This window comes from Ursus maritimus, unplaced genomic scaffold, assembly GCF_017311325.1.
Source record: "Ursus maritimus isolate PB19 unplaced genomic scaffold, ASM1731132v1 scaffold_23, whole genome shotgun sequence".
NCBI lineage: Eukaryota > Metazoa > Chordata > Mammalia > Carnivora > Ursidae > Ursus > Ursus maritimus.
Genome location: NW_024424786.1, coordinates 41,074,521 through 41,097,146, shown reverse-complemented (window position 1 = coordinate 41,097,146; position 22,626 = coordinate 41,074,521). Strand labels below are relative to the sequence as shown.

The window sequence follows — 22,626 nt, the reverse complement described above, 5'->3', positions numbered from 1 at the left end:
GAGCTGGGAGTGTGATGCGGGGCTTGATCCCAGGACCCCGGGATCATGACCCGAAGGCAGATGCTTAACTAACCACCCAGACGCTTAACTAATCAACCACTGAGCCACCTGAGCGCCCCCAACTCTGGTCTTTGACTCTCTCACGCTCCACTCCATCACACTGGGGAGCCAGTGTTGCGCCCCAGCCAGGCCTTTCTGCCCACAATAGCAGGCTGGAGGCCTTCCTCTGGACCTACCATGTAGCTGTCCTTGATCTTGCCACCTCAGTGAGGCCGTCCCTACTTTTCAGTCTCCCCTCAAGCTAAGGACACTGGGGACACTTTGGAAGCTTCTTATTCACTCATTCAACAAACATATACTGATGCTGGCTATGTGGCTACGGTTCTAGTGTGTGGGAGGTGGGAGGTGGGAGATACTGCGAGCAGGTGCCCGGGCAGACGGAGGGGGTATGGTGTGAGTGCTGCACAGGAGACTCAGACGCTAGTGAGTGAACAGTGAAAGGGCAGAGTTGAGACCTTGGCAAAGAGAAAACTATTTGCAAAGGGCGAGAGCTACTCTTATGTTCTGCCCAATTGTCACCCTGTGGAAACGCAGGCCTGGCATTGCCAGATCTTTCAGAATTTAAAACAAAAGTTGGAAATACGGATTTTCCTGATTCATCAAAGCCAACAACTAATGGGATTCAAAATTGTTATTTTCAACACCGAGAGGGTCAAAGACAACCCTAATAGCTCCAAATCTGACGTCTTGAGCCTCCAGTTTGCAAGGCCGGTGCTAAAAGGGTCTATGCATACTTCTCGCCTCTCTCCCAGCACAGGCCACCAGTGAGAGCCTTCCAAGACAGCACCTGTCCGGTCTCCAGCAAGCCTTCATCCCGGGTGCCTAACACAGCCCTCGGTGCAGAGCGGGCGCTCAGTACGTGTTATTGCTGGGGCTGCAGAATATAGGTCGCTTCCGTCACTCTTTAATCGTATTTTTTTTTAAGTTTTATTTATTTATGTGACAGAGAGACAGCCAGCGAGAGAGGGAACACAGCAGGGGAGTGGGAGAGGAAGAAGCAGGCTCCCAGCAGAGGAGCCCGATGTGGGACTCGATCCTGGAATGCCAGGATCAGGCCCTGAGCCAAAGGCAGACGCTTAACGACTGCACTACCCAGGCGCCCCGCTTCCGTCACTCTTTAATTCAACAACCTTGACTTCCTGGGGCGCCTGGGGGGCTCAGTCGGTTAAGCATCTGCCTTCAGTTCAGGTTATGATCCCAGAGTCCTGGGATGGAGCCCCTCCTTGGGTTCCCAGCTCAGCAAGTAGTCTGCTTCTCCCTCTGTCCCTACCCCCGCCCCCCCCGCCAGCTCCTGCTCTCTCTCTCTCTTAAAAAAACAAAACAAAACAAAACACCAAACTGCTTTAAAACAAACAAACAAAACGACCTTTGCTTCCTACTGCCTGTGGAGAGGAGGGCAAATCTTGTCCTGGCTATTGGAGGCTCTTCCCAGCCGGCCTCAAAATTCCCTTCCCAAGATTCACAGAGCTCAAATAGTTACCACATATAACTGATTTAGCTGTCGAAGTAGCTGCCCTTCCCCACAGTCTCTCCTGTTCTAAAGAGTCCAGGGATCAATTACCCCACAAGCTTATTAGGCACTTTCTGTATACGTTGGCTGGTGTTAGAATATTCTAGGCCTCCTGCTTAAATGTGTGTGTGTGTGTGTGTGTGTGTGTGTGTGTGTGTGTGTGTTGCAGGGATTGGGGGCTGGACAGAAGGTGTCCCCCTGGGAGAACTGCTATGGGGAGGGGAATCAGTGGGCTGAACAGAGTAATAATTTAAGTGATCAAACACCACAGCACTACCGAATTCTACCACTTTAGACAGTAAGGTGGCTCCTCCTGAGGGGCTTCTCCGATTACCACATAGAATATATAGGCTCCCAATTTGGCATCAGCCAGAATTCCAGTTCGGGTCTTCTACGTGCCACTGAACCGCGGGCCCTCTTCATAGGGAGTCAGAAAAGTACACCTCCTACCTCGTGTAAAACACGACCGACGAGGATGGGATTCGAACCCACGCGTGCAAAGCACAATGGATTAGCAGTCCATCGCCTTAACCACTCGGCCACCTCGTCCCACGTAAAGCGCTTCATTCCACATGCCCTTATCTCTGATCTCCTCCGCACCTTCCGCACCCCCCCCCATCCATTCTTCCGTGTGGATTTCCTAGGACCTGGCGGAGGGAGAGACGCGGAAAGAAAGGGATTTTTTGTGTTCCTTCCCGCCCGCCGCGGCCGCGAACCCGCGCCATCCTTCCCCAAGCTGCAACCAGAGTTCTGCCACGGTTTCCCCTCCCTAAGGCGGGGGCGAGCGCGCGGGTGTTTCAAAACGCGCCTGGTCCAGAGGGTCGCACACCGATCAGGAGGGAGGGGAGCGTATCCTTGGGAACACGGCGGACGCGGCCGCGGGCACTTTCAGGGTTTTCAAAGCGCGGCGCGGCGCGGCGGCGTATGCAGTAGTTCCTCCTCGCGCGCAGGGGGCGAGCTGGCGCGCCCCAAGGCCAGCTCGGGCGGGGAAGCTGCGCGGGGCTCGGCTCGCCTCGGCTCGCCTCGGCTGCGCTCGGCAGGCTGCGGTAAATCCGGGCTTGCGGCGGCTGGCAAAGGCTGCGGCCGGGTGGTCCCTGCTGCGCGCTCGGAGCCCCGAGAGCCATGCAGATGTCCTACGCCATCCGGTGCGCCTTCTACCAGCTGCTTCTGGCCGCGCTAATGCTGGTGGCGATGCTGCAGCTGCTCTACCTGTCGCTGCTGTCCGGGCTACACGGGCAGGAGGAGCAAGACCAGTATTTCGAGTTCTTTCCCCCGTCCCCGCGGTCCGTGGACCAGGTCAAGGCGCAGCTCCGCACCGCTCTGGCCTCTGGAGGCGTCCTGGACGCCAGTGGTGACTACCGCGTCTACAGGGGCCTACTGAAGACCACCATGGACCCCAATGATGTGATCCTGGCCACGCACGCCAGCGTGGACAACCTGCTGCACCTGTCGGGCCTGTTGGAGCGCTGGGAGGGCCCGCTATCCGTGTCGGTGTTCGCGGCCACCAAGGAGGAGGCGCAGCTAGCCACGGTGCTGACCTACGCGCTGAGCAGCCACTGCCCCGATATGCGCGCCAGGGTCGCCCTGCACCTTGTGTGCCCCTCGCGCTATGAGGCCGCTGTGCCCGATCCCCGGGAGCCGGGGGAGTTTGCCCTGCTGCGGTCCTGCCAGGAGGTCTTTGACAAGCTAGCCAGAGTGGCCCAGCCCGGGATCAATTATGCGCTGGGCACCAATGTCTCCTATCCCAATAATCTGCTGAGGAATCTGGCTCGTGAGGGGGCCAACTATGCCCTGGTAATCGACGTGGACATGGTGCCCAGTGAGGGGCTGTGGAGGGGCCTGCGGGAAATGCTGGATCAGAGCAAGCAGTGGGCGGGCACAGCACTGGTGGTGCCTGCCTTCGAGATCCGCCGAGCCCGCCGCATGCCCACGAACAAGAACGAGCTGTTGCAGCTCTACCAAGTGGGCGAGGTGCGGCCCTTCTATTATGGGCTGTGCACGCCCTGCCAGGCGCCCACCAACTACTCCCGCTGGGTCAACCTGCCAGAAGAGAGTTTGCTGAGGCCTGCCTATGTGGTGCCCTGGCAGGACCCCTGGGAACCATTCTACGTGGCCGGAGGCAAGGTGCCCACTTTCGACGAGCGCTTTCGCCAGTACGGCTTCAATCGCATCAGCCAGGTGCCCATAAGGGAGAGGGCAGGGGAAACGGGGCAGGAGGAGTGGTGGGCTCTGGGAGCTAAGAGTGGTCCTGGACAGAAAGGAGGCAATGTGGCAGGACAGTCATAGTTCACAAAGTGGTTGCATGGTATGGAAGATCCAGGATGCCTCCAGAGGAGTGGGGACGCTGGAGAGAGGCTTTAGGGATGTCAGTCTCGGCCCTAGCAGTGTCGTCCAACTTCACTGACCTGTCTCTCCTCCAACAGGCCTGTGAGCTGCACGTGGCAGGATTTGATTTCGAGGTGCTGAACGAAGGTTTCCTGGTTCATAAGGGCTTCAAGGAAGCTTTGAAGTTCCATCCCCAAAAGGAGGCCGAAAATCAGCACAATAAGATCCTTTACCGCCAGTTCAAACAGGAGTTGAAGGCCAAGTACCCCGACTCCCCACGTCACTGCTGAGCCCTTCCCTCTTCTAGTCAGAGAAGTCTCAGCCTCTTCCCTCCTTAGGCCGTCCCTCAGGCCTGACAGGGGTAAGAAATGTCACTCCACTTTACAGTGGTAGCTGTGGTGTTGGAACACTGGACTTGAATAAGGGGTGCTAGGATCAAGTCCTAGCTTTACCACTAACTAGCTGTGTGGCCTTGAGCAAATCCCATTTCCTCTCTGAGCCTCAGTTATCCCGTCTGTAAAAAGGGAGGTGAAAATACCTACCTCACAGAACTGTTGGGAGGCTCAGATGAGATGCTATATGTGAAAACATTCTGTAAGCTTCGTACAAATGTGAAGTATTATTAATATTATTACAGTATTATTGTTATTATTATTATTAACAATCTGGGGTGGGTGGGCAGTAGGAGAGCGAAAAGTATGAATGGGGCAGAACTGAGAAGTCGGAGTACTTAACAAAATGGACTTTTTGGAAAGAAATCAGGTGAAGGCGTTGAATTTAGTTCTTGGCTTTTGGGCAGAAGCCTAAACTTCTGGTTCTTCCAGGCCTCCGCCCTCGGGAGCTCTGGAGAAAGGAAGGGTCTGCAGGTTCTGTGCCAGATCTGTGCCCTCGAATTGGCTGGGCTGGGTTATTTGCCTACCAACGACCGTGTGTAAATAAACGAGTGTTCACACTACAGTGGCTCCATGACTCTCCTGAACCCGGCGGGCAGGGGGCGGGGTCGTGGCTTCGTCCCTTCCACACGAGGGGCGGGGGGACGCGAGGAGGAGATAGCTGCGGCCCAAGGGGCGCCGACCGCAAAGCAAAGAAACCACAAGGGTCTTTTCCGCCAGCCGAAGACCTGCGGGAATTTCGGCCCGTTGCTATGGAGACCGGCCCCGCGGTATCCCAGCATGCCTCGCCCCAGAGGTCCAATTGTGAGCTCCGCGACGGGCGCCTCCTGATATCGTATGCGGAAGTGCGGCGGGCCCCGCCTCCCGGAGTAGAGGGACGGGCTCGACGTTTCCGGGAGCTCGGCAGCCGCGGGCACCTCTCAGGGAGTTTCAGACCTCAAACCGGAGGCCCCCTCCCCGCGGTGCGTAACGTTCCTCAGGGCATCTGGTTCGGCATCTCTGGCCAGTCGGTCGGAGCTGGCCCAGTGAGGGCCGAAGCGGAGACTTAACCGGCGGGACGCGTGCGGCGCCGCGGGGCCGCTGCTGGCCGCCGAAGAGCCACTGACTCCCTTGCCCGCGGCGCCGGCGCAGACGGGCATGGAACGGGGCGGGAGGGTCCTGGCGCGCCGCGCAGGGGTCTGGATTGGCTTTCTCGAGGGAGAAGAATCGGCCTTCTGTGGAGGTCTGCCCTCGAAATGCTCGCTTTCTAAAAATATAAATTGCGTGTGTCCAGCGCCTTGCAATTTCCGTTTCCCTCCTTTACCCCTTGCGATCTTTACAACACTCAGTAGCAGTAGTTATCTTTTTGCGCCCGGAGTAAGGAGGGGAGGTTGTGATTGTATTTTGCTCACTCAGTAGACTCAGAGACAGCTGGAAACAAAAGTAAATATATGTATTTAACAACGAAGAGGAATTGCAAATTTGGGGAACGGCAGGAACTCGGGCTTGAGAATGGGAAAGATGAGGCTGGTTTGGAGAACTGAGGTTTTCAGGTCAGATTCAGATCGTTTGTGAAATCCTTGAGGAATGCGACTAAGCTGCGCCGTGAGCCAGTTATTTTACACAACTCGAATTGTGTCAAGGAAAGTTAACAATACTTTGGGTTTGCAACCACTACAGGGCTCTGGGGCAACCAAGAGGTAAAAGCCTGCCTGGAAAAGTGTGCTTTGTTTAGTTTGTATTTGCACAGCCGTTAGTCGTGAAGTAAGTACTGTGCTGGGTAGAGTGAGGTGCGGCTGCATCCCCGCCCTGGTTGAGGCTTACAGCCTGGTTGGGCAGACAGACGTGAAAACGGGCAAATAGAGAGGAGACGTAAACAAATAGGGCTTCCTGGAGGGAGTGGTGTCTACACTGATCTAGAGGACTTCAGAACTGTGCCCAGAGAAGTTGGAAGAACATCACAGTGAAATCGAAGCTTCCAGTAGGCGGAGAGATTAACCGTCGGGAGGACCGTTTAGTCTTACCCTTAATTGATCTCTTGGCAGCATTTGGTACTCTCACCATCCTTCCTTCTGAAATTCTTTCTCCCCTTGACTGAGTTTCTCTTCCTCCGCCTCTTGCTAATTTCCTTCTCCTTTGCAGGGCTTTCATCACCTGCCCCTTTGGTGGCCCTGGGAGTTCCATCATGGACCTCTTCTCACTGCACGCATTCTGCCTTGCTGGTTGCACCCTCTCCCGAGGCCTGAAGAACTCTCTCTATGCCGATGACCAGATCTCTGCAGCCCAGATTTCTCTCTGAGGCTTAGACTCATGTGCCCCTACCCCTACCCCTTCTCTCATTTTGGAGTCTGTGCACATGCTGTTCACTCTGCTTGGAATGTTCCCTCCCCAACCATCTCAGCTCATCTGTCTGCAAGCCCTCCCTGCTGCTGCAGCAAGGATCTTCCTCTCACTGTTGACAAGCCCTCACTGTTGACAAGCTCCAGATTCCGGTTAGATGCCTCTCCCATATGCACCCCCCGCCACTGCGTCTTATCCCTTCTCACCCCACAGTATGGTCTGCTTCTCTGCCTCTCTCTCCCAGGAAGCTGTAAACTCCTTGGGGTCAGAGACTGTCTGTCTCTGCCCCATCATGCCCAGCATCTACTGTAGTGTCTGATTACCTGGCATATATTAGGTCTTTAATAAATCTTAGATGAGTAAATAAAAGAAGGAATGACTAATAGTGTTCATTGTTGCTGAGAAGTCAACTAAAAGAAGCACTAAAAAATACTGGCATTGGGCACCAGGAGGTCCTCTAACGCCACAGGATTCACATCAGCCGAGGGCGATCATAGAGAAATGCAGTGGAACACCTGGGAGGTGAAAGAGTAGGAACAGCCAGAGCCTTGAAAAGTGTAGCTGTGGGGCGCCTGGGTGGCACAGCGGTTAAGCGTCTGCCTTCGGCTCAGGGTGTGATCCCGGCGTTGTGGGATCGAGCCCCACATCAGGCTCTTCCGCTATGAGCCTGCTTCTTCCTCTCCCACTCCCCCTGCTTGTGTTCCCTCTCTCACTGGCTGTCTCTATCTCTGTCAAATAAATGGATAAAATCTTAAAAAAAAAAAAAAAAAGAAAAGTGTAGCTGTGAGGTGGGAAATGGGGAGCGGTTAAATGGAATAGGGTGAAGTTTTGTGTTTCTGCTATTTCTAAATGGGGGACAATACCCGAACATGTCTAAAGTGTCGTGGGCAGGAGCCGTCAAGAGAGGGAGGAGTGGAGAAGTAGTGGAGATGGAGTTCTGGTAGCATGAGCCTCCAGAGGAAGCAGAAGGACACAGGCGTTGACCCCGAGCACAGTGAGACAAGAGGATGGCAGAGTGTTCTCAGGACGAGAAGTGGAGGGACTTCCAGGTGGAAGGATTAACAGGAAGGGGTGGAGAGGAGGAAGGAATAGTGTACTTAAGGATTGACCGTTAGATTCTGGGGTAGAGGAGCTGGCCCAGTACTTCAGTCTGTGTGGGGCCTTAAACGCCCCAGTCACAAATGTGGGCCCAGCCCCAGAGGCAGTGGGGAGCCCATCCTTGGTGTTTCCCATCTTACAGACCGTCGGCTTGGCCAGCATTCCTCAGATCGGGACCACCAGCAATGTCCGGGACGTGAGCATTTCCATGGTTCCCAGGCCTCTGGGAGATGTGCCCACAGGGCTTGCTTTGACTCCCTGCGTGGCCACTCTCCTGCTTGGAACTGAGGGCAATGATAAGTGATGGCTCTCCTCCTTCTCCCAGAGCCCAGATGCCCGTCCAGCCTCCAAGCAAAGACACAGAAGAGATGGAAGCAGAGGGTGACTCGGCCGCCGAGATGAATGGGGAGGAGGAAGAGAGCGAGGAGGAGCGGAGTGGCAGCCAGACCGAGTCGGAGGAGGAGAGCTCAGGTGAGCCCCCCACGCGCGCACAGGGGTGCCCGTCCGCTTCTCCTCAGCCAGCACTGACGGGCCTCTTGTCCCAGAGATGGACGATGAGGACTACGAGCGGCGTCGCGGCGAGTGCGTCAACGAGATGCTGGACCTAGAGAAGCAGTTCTCGGAGCTAAAGGAGAAGTGAGTAGGGGGCATCTAGGCAGCGGACCTGGGCCGGGCCGGGTGGCTGAGGGCCTGCCGCACGGGGCCTGCCAGGGAGCGGGTGCTCGGCCGCGTGTTTGATGGACACTCGTGCCCTGCCTTCTCCCTCCCAGGTTGTTCAGGGAACGGCTGAGTCAGCTGAGGGTGCGGCTGGAGGAGGTGGGGGCCGAGAGAGCACCTGAATACACAGAGCCTCTGGGGGGGCTGCAGCGGAGCCTCAAGATCCGCATTCAGGTGGCAGGTGTGTGGGCTGTCCTGTGCTCTGGGGCGGCCCCCGGGCCCCCTCCCTCTTCCTCTGCCGGAGCCCATGGCTCTCTGCTCCCCACTTTTCTCAGCCCTGCCTGGCGGGCCCTGCTCCTGGCTCCGCCTTTGGGACACCTGGGTCCCTGGCCAAGCAGGGCTTCCCATCTCCCCCGCCCCCGCCCCCACCCCCACCCCCGCTGCAGGGATCTACAAGGGCTTCTGTCTGGACGTGATCCGGAACAAGTACGAGTGTGAGCTGCAGGGAGCCAAACAGCACCTGGAGGTGAATGTGACTGGGTGCTGGGGGATGGGGGGGTGAGCGGAAGTGGCTCTTCCCTGCCGCCCTGCTGAGCCGCTCCACCCCTTCCAGAGCGAGAAGCTGCTGCTCTACGACACCCTGCAGGGGGAGCTGCAGGGGCGGATCCAGAGGCTGGAGGAGGACCGCCAGAGCCTGGACATCAGCTCTGGTGAGGCTGCCCCAGGCGCCACTCTGTCCGTGCCCCCCCCCCATCTGCTGCTCGCTGCTCTGCCTGCCTGGGGAGCGTGTGTCGGGAGCCTGCTTCGTGGGGTCACTGTGGGGCCCAAACGGAACCAGGCACAGAAAGGACCTAGCCCAGTGCCTGGTGCACAGTGGAGGCTCGGCAAGAATGGGTCCCCCTGCCCTCCTCGGCCCCCACTCTCTTTCCAGAACAGGAGGTGTCATTCTGACGCCCCCACACCTACAGCAGCCACAGTCCCCTCCATGTCCACAGCGCCTCTGTTCATAGGGGGTCCTAGGGAGGCCAGAGTGGCCATTGGCCCACCACCCACTAAACAGATGAAGAAACCGGGAGAACAGAAGTACAGCGACCTCTCCCACAGGCTTGCATAGCCATGCCGTCTGGCCCCAACCTCAGCTTCCAAGTCCCCGGGCCCGGGTGCTCTCCACCGCCCTGGGAGGGAGAGGAGGGGGAAAGGCTGGCCTGGTGCTGTGAGGGACACAGCTCCAAGGGTGGGGTGTCCTGGGAGGGCCAGCACCTTGATCCTGACTCCGGCTCTGGGGGCGCAGAGTGGTGGGATGACAGACTGCACGCCAGCAGCGCAAGGACCTGGGACTCACTGCCGCCCAGCAAGAGGAAGAAGGCCCCTCTCGTGTCTGGTATCCTTCCACCCGCGGCGGCCTGACCCAGGCAGACATCGGGGTTAGCTCCAGACCGGGGGAGGGGGTGGAGGGCATGGAAGGCAGAGTCACACTAGGCACATTAGGCAAATCCAGCTGTCAGGAATTTTCTGTGAGGCCCTGGGTCTCTGCTGGGCTGTGTGGGCCACAGAGAAATAGAAGTATCCGCTCTGACTCCCCATAAGTTCCTGAGTTAAGTCTCCTTTGAGGCTCTTTGGCTTTCCCACAACATCCCCGACAGGTCCCAGACTTTCCCACCACGGTCCCCCTCCCCCGCCTTCTCTCCCTTTCTACCTCTTCTTGGAAAGCCTGGCTGCCTGTCTGTGCTTGGTCGGGGCTTGTCTCCATGTTACCTCCTCTGTGAAGCCTCTCCTGGTTTTGCCCCGATGGTGGTGGCTTCTCCTGCACCCCTGTGGCCTTAACTGGGGCACCCATACCCCATACAGTAGCTGCCCCCGCCCCACCTTAGGCATGAGCCCCTTCAGCCCAGGGCCTGCTGAGCCCTCATCCTTCCTGGCATCGCCCAGCACAGAATGGAACGGAATCTGCATGCCCTCCACCCCCACCCCCAGCTACCCCTGCAGCCATCAGACTCTCAGGACACTGGCCACCTGGTGGTGGCATTCGGGGCAAGGAGGGAGGCGTCTGGGCTGCGGGGACTTGAGGGGTGAATGGGAGGCGAGGGTGTGGAGACATCAGGTACAGAGCCCAGGAGGACAGACCAGATGGTCCCCGGAGGGGAGTGGGAGACCAAAGGAGGGTTGTCTCCAGGATGGAAGAGATGGAAGTTTGTAGAAGGGGCCAGATGAAGGGACAGTAAGGAGACAGGGAATAGAAGGAGCAAGGTCCCTGAGTGGGTGGGCTGGGTTTTCACCTACTGACCTTCACACTGGAGAGAGGAGGTGAGGGGGAGCCGAGAGGAGTTAGGGGGTGAGGCTCAGTACCCGCTACAGACTCTTGAAGAGGTCAGAGGCCCTGCCCCAAGAACCTGGGAGCCAAGAGGTAGGAGGCAGAACCTGAGCTCTAACCTGGGTCCTCAGCCCCCTCCCCGCTGTGACACCTGTCCCCTCCACTGGGCTTCCTGCCTCCTTGACCGCCCGTTGCAGGTCCTTACATCGTGTACATGCTGCAGGAGGTCGACATCCTGGAGGACTGGACGGCTATCAAAAAGGTGGGGCCGGGGCCCCTGCTTCCCTGTGCAGGTCCCCATCCCCGACACCAGCTTTGGTCTCTGCGGGCTTACACCTGGGCTTCCCATGGGCCTGGGAGCTTTGCTCAGCCCTCAGCAAAAGCACCTCCTGCCTTCAGCCCAGGTTCCCTGGCATTGCTGTCAGCTCACAAGCCACCCCCCCCACCCCCGGCCTTTTTTTTTTTTTTAGAGAGGGAGAGAGAGTGTGTGTTTGCGTGTGCAAGTGGTGTGTGGGGGGGGTGCAGAGGGAGAGGGAGAGAGAATCCCAAGTAGGGAGCATTCCTAGCGTAGAGCCTGATGTGGGGCTCGATTTCATGACCTGAGCCGAAGGCTTGATGACTGAGCCACCTGAGCCACACAGCCGCTGGCCCTGAGGCTTCCCTGCAGGAGGGATCTTTTAATCTGCCTTAGCCCTTCCTCCTTCCAGGGCAGGTTTTGATGGGATGGGAGGGAGGGAAGGCGGAAAGGCGGGAAGGTAGCTGTCCTGGGCTGGCCTGGCCTGGCCTCTGTCAGGGGACCACATCAGAGCTTTGCCTAGAAAGGGTCATTCCCCCCCCCCACATCCCCGTGCAGCACTGACCCAGCAGCACCCCCACCCCAGAGAGACTGATGTGGGGGAGGGTACTTGCCAAGCCAGAGGCAGGCTCTGAAGGGGGGCTTTTCTTCTTACCCACCCAGGCTAGGGCAGCTGTGTCCCCTCAGAAGAGAAAAGCAGATGGTAAGCACCACAGGAGTTCTGCGTCCTGCCAGCCCCTCCCCTAGCCCAGCATCCTGGAAAAGAGCCCAGAAAGAGCAGTGGTTATGTCCGATCAGTGGCCCCAGTTAGAAGGGTTTGTGTTTGAGGGCACTTTGGGGGTTTGGGGAGCAGGAGCCAGGGTGGGGGTAGGGAAGCTCTAGGTCGCTGGGGCTAGGGGATGAAGCTCCCCGCAGCCAGGACTGGTCAGGGAGGGCTGGTATGCCGGGCCCCAGCAGCGGGGGGGCTCTGGTGGGCCTGTGGATGAGGGCTGTAGAGCTGCCTTGGGCCAGCCCGAGGCTGTTCCTCTCAGCCCCCCAGAGGCAGTGGTGCTCCCCTCTTGGTTCAGCTTCTCACCTTCAGTGCTTTTCCCCTTCTGGCATTCCTTCAGGACCATGACCCTGCTGTTCAGAGCCAAGGGGCCCCTCGGAGCAGCTGGCAGCAAAGCCAGGATTCGCAGTTTCCTGCTGTAGGAAGGCAGACTGACAAGCCCCTCAGGGTCTGTCTAGCCAGCTCTCCGGGGCTGCTGCTGGACCTTCCCCTCCAGCCATCACTGGTCTGGACTCCTCTGTCCTCCTCGGGGGTCTGCAAAGCTGTGGCCCAGAGCTGCCCTAGCCAGGCAAGACTGTCTCCTCCGTCCCCAGTGAGCGCACCACCTCTCCCTCCCAAAGGTCAGCTTCCTTGGTGCCCTCCTAGACAAAGACGACGTGGCTCGACTTAGGCCAAAGCAACATCCTTCCTGCTGACCTTGGACCAGTCACTGAGCCAGCGAGCTGGGCCCCACTTTGTGGGAACTCTGAGCCAGAAGTTATATTTTGGGGGCCTGTCTCTCCTGGCTGTTGTTGGAGGTGAGAAGGCAGGCTCCCCGGGTCTTCTCAAGGAGGTTCTTGGTGTCTCCCAGACTTCAGGGACTGGAATTAAAACCTTTCCTGGAATTCCGGCGTGACCTGTGTGTGTCTGACTTACCTTGCAAGAGAATCCGGGCTCCCACAGGGAGTGCCCGAGTCAGGCGGACTCTCCTGGAGTCCCTGGGACCTCCCCTCACTACCTGGCAGGAGCCAACCTACCTCTGAGTTGGGGTATAGGGAGGGGAAGGGGGGGGATTTGCCCACCACACCTCCCAGAGGTGGGGGAGTGAGCCCTGGCTGACCAAGGGCTCACGAGCCAAGTGTGAAGCAACATGTGGCGCAGGCGGACCATGTGTCCTGGGCGGGGAAGGGAGCTGTGCACTCTGTGCTTGGAGACCGGGTCATGTCTGCACCTGCCCCAGTCACTTGGCAGATCGGTAAGGCAGGCTGGCAGGGCCTGCGTGCGTGGGAGGCAGCTGGCAGCAGCCCCGTGTGCTGACAACCTCACAACCGAACTCCCCCCTGTGTAGCGCCGACTGTTAGAACCACCCCCAGAACCTCAGTTAAGCAAAGGGGTTAGTTTCCATGGAGACACAGCATCCTTTCCCCATGGCAACCTGAAATTCCAAAACCCAAGTTAGGCTCAGGAATGAGTCATCTGTGACCAGTAGGGGGTGCTCTCCCACCGGGTTGACCCCCTGAGCCACGCACAGAGGAGCAATTGACCGCAGACTTAAAGGTGCACCAAGGGCCAAGCTTGGGCCGGTGGGGACCCAGATGGGTCCTGCTTAACCCCTTCCCACCTGCTCGTGTGGTTTGAGGCGGCCGGGAAGGCCTCGGGATGCGCTGTGTGGAGGTGGCGGCCCCAAAGCTGGGGCTCTCGGAGTGGCACTTGCGTAGACGGGATCGCTGCCCCCTGAGGCTGGGCCCAGAACAGAGAGGAAGCGGGCACGGCCCCGGCTGAGTGGACACACAAGAGTTAACTGGCGGGGCGTGACAGGGCGAACCGCCCTCAGGAAGTGTTACTCACCGCCGGGAATGTGAGCGCTCTTGCCTTGGGGGCTGGATTCTCTTCCTGAGTCCTGGGAGAAACCGGGAGACACCAGAGGAGCTCCCAGCCATGGAAACCCCTGGGGAGCCAGGAGCTGGACCTCTCGGAGCCCCCAGCCTGTCCAACTTCGCACCTGGGCGCCCGGAGAGAGAAAAGTTAGTGAAGTTGGAAGGGCAGCCTGGTGGGGCCGGGAGGGGTCTGTCCCAGGCCAGAGCAGGGTCTGTCCCAGGGCAGAGGAGGGGGAAAGGGTGGAGTAGGGGTCCCACGCCCTGATCCCCTGCTCAAGTCGGCTGCCCACCCGTAGGCCCGCCGTGGACCCGCCGTACGACGTGCCCGGGGCCAGCGGGCGGCAGGCGGGCGGGCCCCAGCGGCCTGGGCGCAGCGTGAGCCTGCGGGAGCGCCTGCTGCTCACGCGGCCCGTGTGGCTGCAGCTGCGGGCCAACGCCGCCGCCGCTCTGCACGTGCTAAGGACTGAGCCCCCGGGGGTGAGTCGTGCCCCTGACCCCGGGAGTGGCCAGCGGAGGGCGGCGGGGGCGGGGAGAGAGGCCAGACACGGAGGTGCCCAGCCTCCGACCCCTGTCCCTTGCAGACGTTCCTGGTGCGGAAGTCTAACACTCGCGGGTGCCAGGCCCTGTGCGTGCGGCTGCCCGAGGCCGGCGGCCCCTCCTTTGTCTCTAGCCACTACGTCCAGGAGAGCCCTGGGGGTGAGCGGGACTGGCCTGGGGGGAAGGGGCTGGAAGCAGTCAGGGCAGGGCGCAGGGGTGTTCCCCAGAGAACAACCGCACTTCCCATCTCTCAGGCGTCTCCTTGGAGGGCTCAGAGCTCATGTTCCCAGACCTGGTCCAGCTCATCTGCGCCTACTGCCATACCCGGTGAGCCTGGCCGCAGGGTGCCTGGTGTCCGTTGGTCCCAGCTCCCTGGGATGGTCTGTCCTCCCAAGCCCTGCAGGTCCTGTCAGCCCCCAGAGCCCTGAGCATCCCTCACCCCTGGCTTTCTGTTTCCCTCTCTGGCCTCAGGGACATCCTTCTCCTCCCACTCCAGCTCCCCAGAGCCATCTGCCAGGCAGCCACCCACAAGGAACTGGAAGCCATCTCCCATCTGGGCATTGGTAAGGGCTCTTCTGCTGCCCATTGCACAGATGGACAAGCTGAGGCCAAGAAGGAAAGGGAAGGCACGCGGGCACATGGCCTGAGCCTGTGCCTTTCCCTCATTTGGGCACCCTCCCCAAACCTCCCTGAGGCCCCAACTGGTGTTTTCTTCCCTAGAGTTCTGGAGCTCCTCCCTTAACACCAAGGCTCAGCTGGGCCTTTCTGAAGGCCAGCTGCTGCCCCGGCTGAAGCCCCGCTCCCCACAAGAGCTGGACCAGGGCACAGGAGCTGCCCTGTGCTTCTTCAATCCCCTGTTCCCAGGGGACCTGGGCCCCACCAAGCGGGAGAAATTCAAGAGGAGCTTCAAAGTGCGTGTGTCCACGGAGACCTCCAGCCCTCTGTCACCACCTGCCGTGCCACCTCCCCCGGTCCCCGTGCTGCCAGGTGCAGCCCCCAACCAGACAGAAAGCTTACCCCCTCGCCAGCTTCTGCGAAGAGAGAGCTCAGTGGGGTACCGTGTGCCTGGGAGCACCAGGCCCAGCCTCCCACCCCTGCCCTCCCTCCAGGAGGTAGATTGCAGCTCCCCCACCAGCTCCGAAGAGGAGGGGGCGCCAGGGTCCCGGGGAAGCCCAGCGACCTCCCCCCACCTGGGCCGCCGGCGGCCCCTGCTTCGGTCCATGAGCGCTGCCTTCTGCTCCCTGCTGGCGCCCGAGCGGCAGGTGGGCCGGGCAGCCACTGCGCTGATGCAGGACCGACACACGGCTGTGGGCCAGCTGGTGCAGGACCTACTGACCCAGGTGCGGGCTGGCCCTGAGCCCCGGGAGCTGCAGGGTGTCCGAGAGGCGCTGAGCCGGGCGCGGGCCATGCTGAGCGCGGAGCTGAGCCCTGAGAAGCTGCTGCCGCCCCAGAGACTGGGTGAGACCCCGGGCCCGGGCTCCGCAGGCTCAGCTCGGCTCTCCCTCTCCGTTTAATTCCAGCTCTTCCCTTTTCCCGCCTCTCTCCCGCTCTTCTCCCGTCTCGCCGAGATTCCTCCTCCTCTTCGTCTCTCTCCCTCCCTGACTACACCCCGGTCCCCGGGACTCTGGCCCCCACTCGTGCCCTGGTTCCCCTGACCCTGCCCGCCTCTCATCCGCAGAGCACGTCTTGGAGAAGTCGTTGCATCGCTCTGTGCTCAAGCCTCTCCGGCCCATCTTGGCGGCCCGCCTGCGGCGCCGGCTTTCCGCCAATGGCTCCTTGGGCCGCCTGGCTGAAGGCCTCCGCCTGGCCCGGGCCCAGGGCCCTGGAGCCTTCGGGTCCCACGTGAGCCTGCCCTCCCCGGTGGAGATGGAACAGGTGCGCCAGAAGCTGCTACAGCTGCTCCGGGCCTACTCTCCCAGTGCCCAGGTCAAGCGGCTCCTGCAGGCTTGCAAGCTGCTCTACACGGCCCTGAGGACCCACGCGGGTATGCCCCCTCCTTCCACTCCCCACCGGCCCCCTGCCAGGTCAGAGGCAGGCCCCCTAGAGATTCCAGAATGGCACAGCAAGGGGGGGCGGGGAATGGGTCCAACACTCCCATCTCGCAGATGGTGCAGCTGAGGCCCAGAGAAGACAGCATCCCCTCCCCGGCCCCTGTCTGTGGTTGCCATAGAGACCACATCACCCGAGGCGCAGCAGGTGGGAGGGAGGGTCACTGTCTGAGACAGGGAGGGGACACCAACCCTGGGGCCCCAGAGGAGTCTAAGGCTTCCTCCTCTACCACCCCACAGGGGAGGGTGCGGGGGCCGATGAGTTCCTCCCGCTGCTAAGCCTGGTCCTGGCCCAGTGTGACCTTCCTGAGCTGCTGCTGGAGGCCGAGTACATGTCAGAGCTGCTGGAGCCCACCCTGCTCACCGGAGAGGGTGAGGGAGCTCCTCCATGGGCCATTTCCTGTGTGGGACTGGGGTGCTTAGGGGCTGCACGGCCCCCAGTAAGTGGTGGGGGGGGAGTGGCAGAGTGTCACCTACCCCCAGCCCTGAGCTGTATTCTTCCCCTTGTGTCCCAGGTGGTTACTACCTGACCAGCCTCTCGGCCAGCCTGGCCCTGCTGAGTGGCCTGGATCAGGCCCACACGCTCCCGCTGAGCCCGTCCCAGGAGCTGCAGCGCTCCCTCAGCCTCTGGGAGCAGCGCCGCCTGCCCGCCACGCACAGCTTCCAGGTAACGGGGCCTCCAATCTAGGGGGGCACGGGGGCACAGTGGGGGTGGCGGGGTTCTGGCATCATCCTGCACAGTCCCCTTCTTTTCCTAGTGAGACCCAGCAGGGGAGAGGCGAGTCCTACATCATCCTGTCATAGAAGCAGCACCCTGTGTGGACGTCCAAACCTAGCTTTTCTCGAGAGGGCGCATTCCACGTGCTGTAGGGGCTCAGCCCTGCAGCTTCATAGAAACTCGGAATTAGGACCATAATTATCCCATTTTACATACGAGGAAACGGAGACATGACATGGAGGGGGAAAGGGACACGGATGGCAAGCTCAAGCCCCAAATCCTGATTTCTGGCCCCCAAATGGGGCTCTGCCCTCCCCCGAGTGAGGCTCCCAGCCCATGTTCCCCTCACCCTTCCTCTCCATTCAGTCAAGGGACCCTTCCTAGCCTTGGCTAAGAGTTCAGACCCTGCAGCCAGATGCCGGCTCTAAATCCTGGCTCTGCTACTTTCTGTTTGAGGAGCTTGGGCAAGTTATGTAACCTCTCTGTGCCTCGATTTCCGCATTTATAAAATGAGACAACAGGACTTGCCTCCTGGGGTCGATGTGTGGATGAAATGAGTGAATGTAGGACAAGCGCTTAGGGCAAGGAGGAGGCTCGGGAGAGCTGCTGGGGCCATCCTTCCCGCCGGCCTGCCGCTGTGACCCACTAGCCAAGGCAGATCTGTCCTTTCCTCAGAGCCCCACTTGCAGCTCCGCTTGTCCAAGAAGCTTTCGTCTCTTGGCTCTACCCTGGATTTATACCACCGCACCCTGTCCCTGCAGAGCCTATCCTGGGACCTCAAGCTTCGCAGCCAGAGATAGACCAGGCAGGACTGAGCTCTTATTTCGCTTGTCTTCCTGCACAGCACCTCCTCCGAGTAGCCTACCAGGACCCGAGCAGTGGCTGCACCTCCAAGACCCTGGCTGTGCCCCCAGGGGCCTCGATTGCCACCCTGAACCAGCTCTGTGCCACCAAGTTCCGAGTGACCCAGCCCGATACATTTGGCCTCTTCCTGTACAAGGAGCAGGGCTACCACCGCCTGTCCCCTGGAGCCCTGGCTCACAGGCTCCCCACGACCGGCTACCTTGTCTATCGCAGGGCCGAAAGGCCTGAGACCCAGGGGGCCTCACCGGGGGCTACCCCAGATTTCGGCAGCGGAGAGCCAGAGACAGGGGGCAGGGAGGAGGAGAAAGGGGGCCGGGGAGATGGGGACATTGAGGTCAAAGCCGGTCCTGGGGACAGCAGGGGAGAGTCTGAAACCATGGCTGAAAGGGCCAAGGAGGGGATGGGCCACGCCAGGGGGGGCCCCACTCAGCCAGGGGGGCCAGAGGCTGAGGGAAGCCGGGTGGCAGAGGAGTAGCCGGAAGTAGTCAGAAGGGTCATGTGGGACAGAAAACTCAGAGCCATCAGCCCCATGCCTCGCCGGCTTCCCCACCCCAGGCCACTCCTATGTCTGCTGCCACCTCGGTCTGATACTTATTCCGTGATCGCACTTTCTGGGGTGGTGCCTGGCCTGGCTGCGTCTGGAACACTGGAATCAATGGAGGGGGTTTGAGGGACCCCAGACCGAGGGCTCAGGCCCTTTGCCTCTCGCCCTTCCCTCCCAGCTGGAGGCCAGCCAGCCTTCAGTGCTGAGTGTGCCCAGCAGGGGACAAACCCAGCGGGTGCCCAGTCTCTGGCAGCGGGCCAGAGGCACCGTGCCAGCAGCCCCTCCTGGCTGGGGGCTTCAAGGCCCTGATAGGCTTCACCTGCTTCTGGGTGTCAGGAGGACTCGGAGCCAACACAGGCTCAGAGCCCAGGCCAGCCCTAGGCCAGCTGGAGGACTGGCAGCTCCAGACTCCAGTGTCCTGGAAAGAGACGGTGCTGTTGCCCCCCTGCCTTCTCCCACAAGCCCTCCAGGGGCCAAAGGGATGGTTTTGCTGCAAAGCAGAGCTCAGGCTAGAGGGAAGAAGAGGGTTGGAGGTGGGATGTTAGCAGCACCCCCTCCGAGGGTCTGTTGTGTGCATTCACGCAAGGCTCTCATCTCTCAGCCTGAGGGAGATCCTAGAGATCGGTCCAGCCCAGGGAACACCCAGGCCCCAGGCTTTCTTCAAGATGGGAGGTCCTGGCAGGCACTCTGGCATCCCAGGGGACTTGGACAGGGGAGATGGGCTTCTGAAATGGAGGGGGTGCTTGGAAACCATTTCCTCTGCACTTAACTCTTCTGGACCTTGCAAGAGCTTCACGGGAGGTGGGCATGGCTCATTACGCACTGAGGTTTGGGAAAGTGACTCCTAAGATATCGATCATACAGCTGGCCATTACAGGTTCCCCACCCAAACCAGGGTGTCAGGCTCCAACTAAGCCACCAACAAATTAACCCTAAAGGCCCTACAGCCCCAAGGTGGGGCCCAGAGCAGGGAGCAAATGGGAGCAAAGAAAATGCCAGGAATGACCACAAGGGGGTGCACGTGGCCCAGGAAATGGCCAGTGGGTAATTCCGAGGGGCGAGAGTGTCTCCAGGGCTGCAGCCCCGTTAGGTGGTCAGAGGCCCTGTACTCTTGCAGCCACTGGGCAACCTGGGCAGGGCCAAGTGCTGCCGGCCCTCAGCAAACTTGGAGTCGGGGACCTGGGTGAGGCAAACTCCAGGGGGGTCACTCCCTGGAAAGGAACTGTCCCCTGGTGGAAGGAGAACCCCAGCCAGTCTCTGGGGCACTCCCTCAGGTGCTGAGCACAAGGACATCAGCCCACATGTCAGACAGACATGACAACAGGAAGGTAGAAATCCTGGGCTTTGGGATTTCAGACAGTCCAGAGACAGATACGACCAAATTTGGGTGCAGGGCTCCCAAATGTTTCACAAGGGCCACCAGCAGCTCTTTCCTCCACACTTCCACCCCCCCCCCTCCAAGCTTCTTGCTGGTAGGGATTCTCCCCTCTTGTATGTCCCCCCTCCCTGCCCCACCCCCACCTCCCAGTGCCTTGCCCAGAGCTGGGCACTGCATAGGCACTCAATAAATGTTGTCCCCCTGATTGGAGTTTGATAAATAAGAGGGAAGGGCAGTGAGGTGGGAAGCTGGGAGGTTAAGGGGCCCTGGGTTCTGGGAACTAAACACAGGATGTCTCAAGTTCAGTTCCAGAGAAAAACCTAGACCAGTTGCCAGGGGTGCTCAGAGAACCCTGGATGTGGAGCTGGTCTCACGGAAACTGGGACTGGCGGAGGCCTCTGAGCCTTGGGGGCCTCTGCAAGCCCCCCTTCACCCCCTACTGTGTGGGAATTTAGCACCCGCTAACAGTGTCTCCTCAGAGCACTGCCAGCCCCTGCCTGCTACTGAGCCTTTTGGTTTTTCTTCTCAAGACATTCTGCTTGGTCAGGGGCCGAGGCCAGGTAACTCAGCATGTTCAAGGGTCACCATCCCGGGGTGGGGACTCCGAGCAGGGCAGGCAATGGTAGGCCCATCTTAGACTGATCTCATCCCCATTTTACAGGTGAGGAAACAGGCTTGCTCAGGGAAAGTGGCTTAGTACAGGGCAAAGAGCTGGACGCCGGGGTCGGTGGAGCTTTGGGCTCTGCCATCCTCCAGACAGAAGCGCTCATTTACTCATCCTTTCTGCAGTAATCGACTGCGTCGGAACCGGCCAAGCCCCAACAGCCCCAGCCCCTGCCAGAGGGAACCCAGCGAGATCCAGCGAGAACAGCACGCCCCACGCGCAGGCGGATTCAGTACTGCCCCTCCCTGACGCTGCCTCCCACCTTTGGCCTTCTGGAAGAGAAAGTCACGCGGGAGGTGCCGCACCTTGCCCAGCGCGCACTGCTGCAGAGCCGGGCTGGGAGGCCGGCGTTTGGCTCGCAAGCCGCAGCCTAGTCCTTTCCTTGCTTGGAAATGTTGCTCTCATCACCCCTAGAATCGCCACAGCCCCCTGTGTGAGTTTATGGTCTGTCTTCCCCACTAGGCCAGAGCCAAGTCAGCCTTCTTCGCCCCTAAATCTCAGGGGCCTAGAACAATGCCTGGCCCGGAACTGGCACTTAGTAGATGGAGGTGGAATGATTGATTCGGGAAGACGCAGCCTAAACAGTTCCTCCGAGTTCCCGGGGCGGGGGCGGCGCATTCTCCATCGCTGCCACCAGGGGGCGAGCATGCCCGTTCCCAGGCACAGGCCCGGCCCCCTTCTTGCGGGAGGCCACCCAGGGACGCCCGGCACTCGGGCACTCGGGCACTCGGGAGGGCCTGCACCTGGCCTGGTGCCAGGGTGAGGAAGCATCCCCGCAGTGCGGCCCTGGGCCCATCCTGCGAACAGGAGTCCTGCCAACAGAGGTTGGGAACAGGAGCCAGGAGCCAGGGCCTGTGGAGTGGCCCGAGAGGGGCCCTGGGAGGGGTGGGAAGAAAGGCAGTCGTTGAGACCCACACCACCACCTTCACTCACTTTCAACGCAGAGCATTTAACACCCTGCCATGGTCTTGTGACCCATGTTCACCACCCCAGTTTAACACACAGTAACATCCCGACTCGTGTTTGCACAATTTGTGACACCCTGCAGCCCACGGTCATGTACCGAACGCCTGGCCACCCCCAGCCTTAACAGGAACACTCAGAGTGTTGGGAACACTTGGAGACTGTTAGCCATTCATGCCCTGTGGGATGGGACACGGTGACACAAACACGGGCCCCTCCTCTGAGCCACACCCTGACAGACCTCCCTAGATCTGCAAGCGTAGAGACATTCCCTCAATGCCCTCCCAGCCTCTGGGTTCAGAATGTGACTGGGTGACACACATCCATGGGGACAGGCTGACACGGAGACGTGGTGAGTGCTACACAGAGATTCAGCGACACACACCTACTGGGGTAGCACTGCCGCCACCACCGCTACAGCCAAGTCCCCCACTCAGGCACGGCACGTGGGCTTGCTTCTCACGCTGCACAGGCACGGGAAGCGTGCACACACACACAGGCACACACATGCACGTGCGCGCACACGCACACTTTCATACTTCTGATCATGCAGAAGGGGTCCAAGCCCTGATCCCAACTAATCTCACTCCAGCCCCAGCCTATCCCTGCCACACTCAGCCGTTCCAGTCCATGGTGGACCCTAGTGGGGGCTGGACATTGCTGAGAAGACCCCCGTGGGGGGTGTGGCCACCCCACTGGCCAGGAAGAAGGCCGAGGCCGGCGGTACTGGGCGGGGAGGCCTGAGCTCATCAGATTCCAGCCTGAGTGATTCACGGGAAGCGCCTGGGGAGGATCTGTGAGGGGGGGGAATGACCCAGGGGCTGGGGCTTTGGGGGCCTGGGTGGGCTTCAGACTAGAAAGGATCTGGGTCCAGAGCAAGCTTCCAGTCTGGGAGGGGGCTTCCTGAAGGGTGGCCCAGCCTGAGGGGTGTCTGCTGGGTCTGGCCCCTGGGAGGAGCTTAGGACACGGAACTGAGCCCACAGGATGAGACAATCGGCCCCTCCCGCCCTCCCCACCCGGGGCCTGGGCCCCTGACCCCACGCCTTCCCAGCCCCAACAGCTGGGTGTCTTTAGCAAGGGTTAGGCCAAGGGTGGGGGGCAGGGGTGGGGTGACCTTCACGTCCATCTTGACCCCTTGGGCCCTCAGGCCGGCAGCCAGAGTGGACCCGAGAGGCCCTGAAGGGCTGGACCTGGCGGGCCAGTTGGGGCTGACAGGGTTACAGACCCTCGGTGCCCTGCCAGGCAAGGCCTCTGCCAGAGAGCCGAGAACACACGGTTGTCCCAGCGCCAGGGATGTTTTCCTGCTGAGACGGAGCCC

The 22,626-nt window shown here is 60.1% G+C and overlaps 3 protein-coding genes and 1 non-coding gene across 6 annotated transcripts; 3 read left to right on the top strand and 1 right to left on the bottom strand.

The window, feature by feature from the left end:
* Positions 1–2,037: 2,037 nt before the first annotated feature.
* Positions 2,038–2,119, bottom strand: TRNAS-GCU. The gene has a single exon. It is a non-coding gene; the product is annotated as a tRNA-Ser (tRNA).
* A 471-nt stretch (positions 2,120–2,590) lies between these two features.
* Positions 2,591–4,850, top strand: B4GAT1 (beta-1,4-glucuronyltransferase 1). The gene is made up of 2 exons (XM_008709043.2): positions 2,591–3,748; positions 3,994–4,850. The coding sequence occupies exons 1-2, from the start codon at positions 2,693–2,695 to the stop codon at positions 4,183–4,185; spliced, it is 1,248 nt and encodes a 415-aa protein (XP_008707265.2). The 5' UTR covers positions 2,591–2,692; the 3' UTR covers positions 4,186–4,850.
* Positions 4,851–5,102: 252 nt separating this feature from the next.
* Positions 5,103–12,620, top strand: BRMS1 (BRMS1 transcriptional repressor and anoikis regulator). Of its 3 annotated transcripts, none has more exons than XM_040639455.1 (10): positions 5,103–5,249; positions 8,030–8,175; positions 8,250–8,340; positions 8,475–8,602; positions 8,808–8,887; positions 8,975–9,071; positions 9,653–9,742; positions 10,896–10,934; positions 11,631–11,670; positions 12,077–12,620. In XM_040639455.1, exons 2-9 carry the CDS (start codon positions 8,037–8,039, stop codon positions 11,633–11,635), a joined length of 669 nt encoding a protein of 222 aa, XP_040495389.1. In that variant the 5' UTR covers positions 5,103–5,249; positions 8,030–8,036; the 3' UTR covers positions 11,636–11,670; positions 12,077–12,620. The 3 variants fall into 3 exon arrangements, with proteins under 3 accessions (XP_040495389.1, XP_040495388.1, XP_040495390.1); XM_040639454.1 differs by having other exon boundaries at positions 10,870–10,934; XM_040639456.1 differs by lacking the exons at positions 10,896–10,934; positions 11,631–11,670; positions 12,077–12,620 and adding an exon at positions 10,804–10,835.
* Positions 12,621–13,624: 1,004 nt separating this feature from the next.
* On the top strand, positions 13,625–19,868 carry RIN1 (Ras and Rab interactor 1). The gene is made up of 10 exons (XM_040639453.1): positions 13,625–13,739; positions 13,889–14,069; positions 14,174–14,288; positions 14,384–14,456; positions 14,601–14,692; positions 14,850–15,587; positions 15,808–16,113; positions 16,418–16,549; positions 16,693–16,844; positions 17,740–19,868. The coding sequence occupies exons 1-10, from the start codon at positions 13,654–13,656 to the stop codon at positions 18,232–18,234; spliced, it is 2,370 nt and encodes a 789-aa protein (XP_040495387.1). The 5' UTR covers positions 13,625–13,653; the 3' UTR covers positions 18,235–19,868.
* The last annotated feature ends 2,758 nt before the right edge of the window (positions 19,869–22,626 follow it).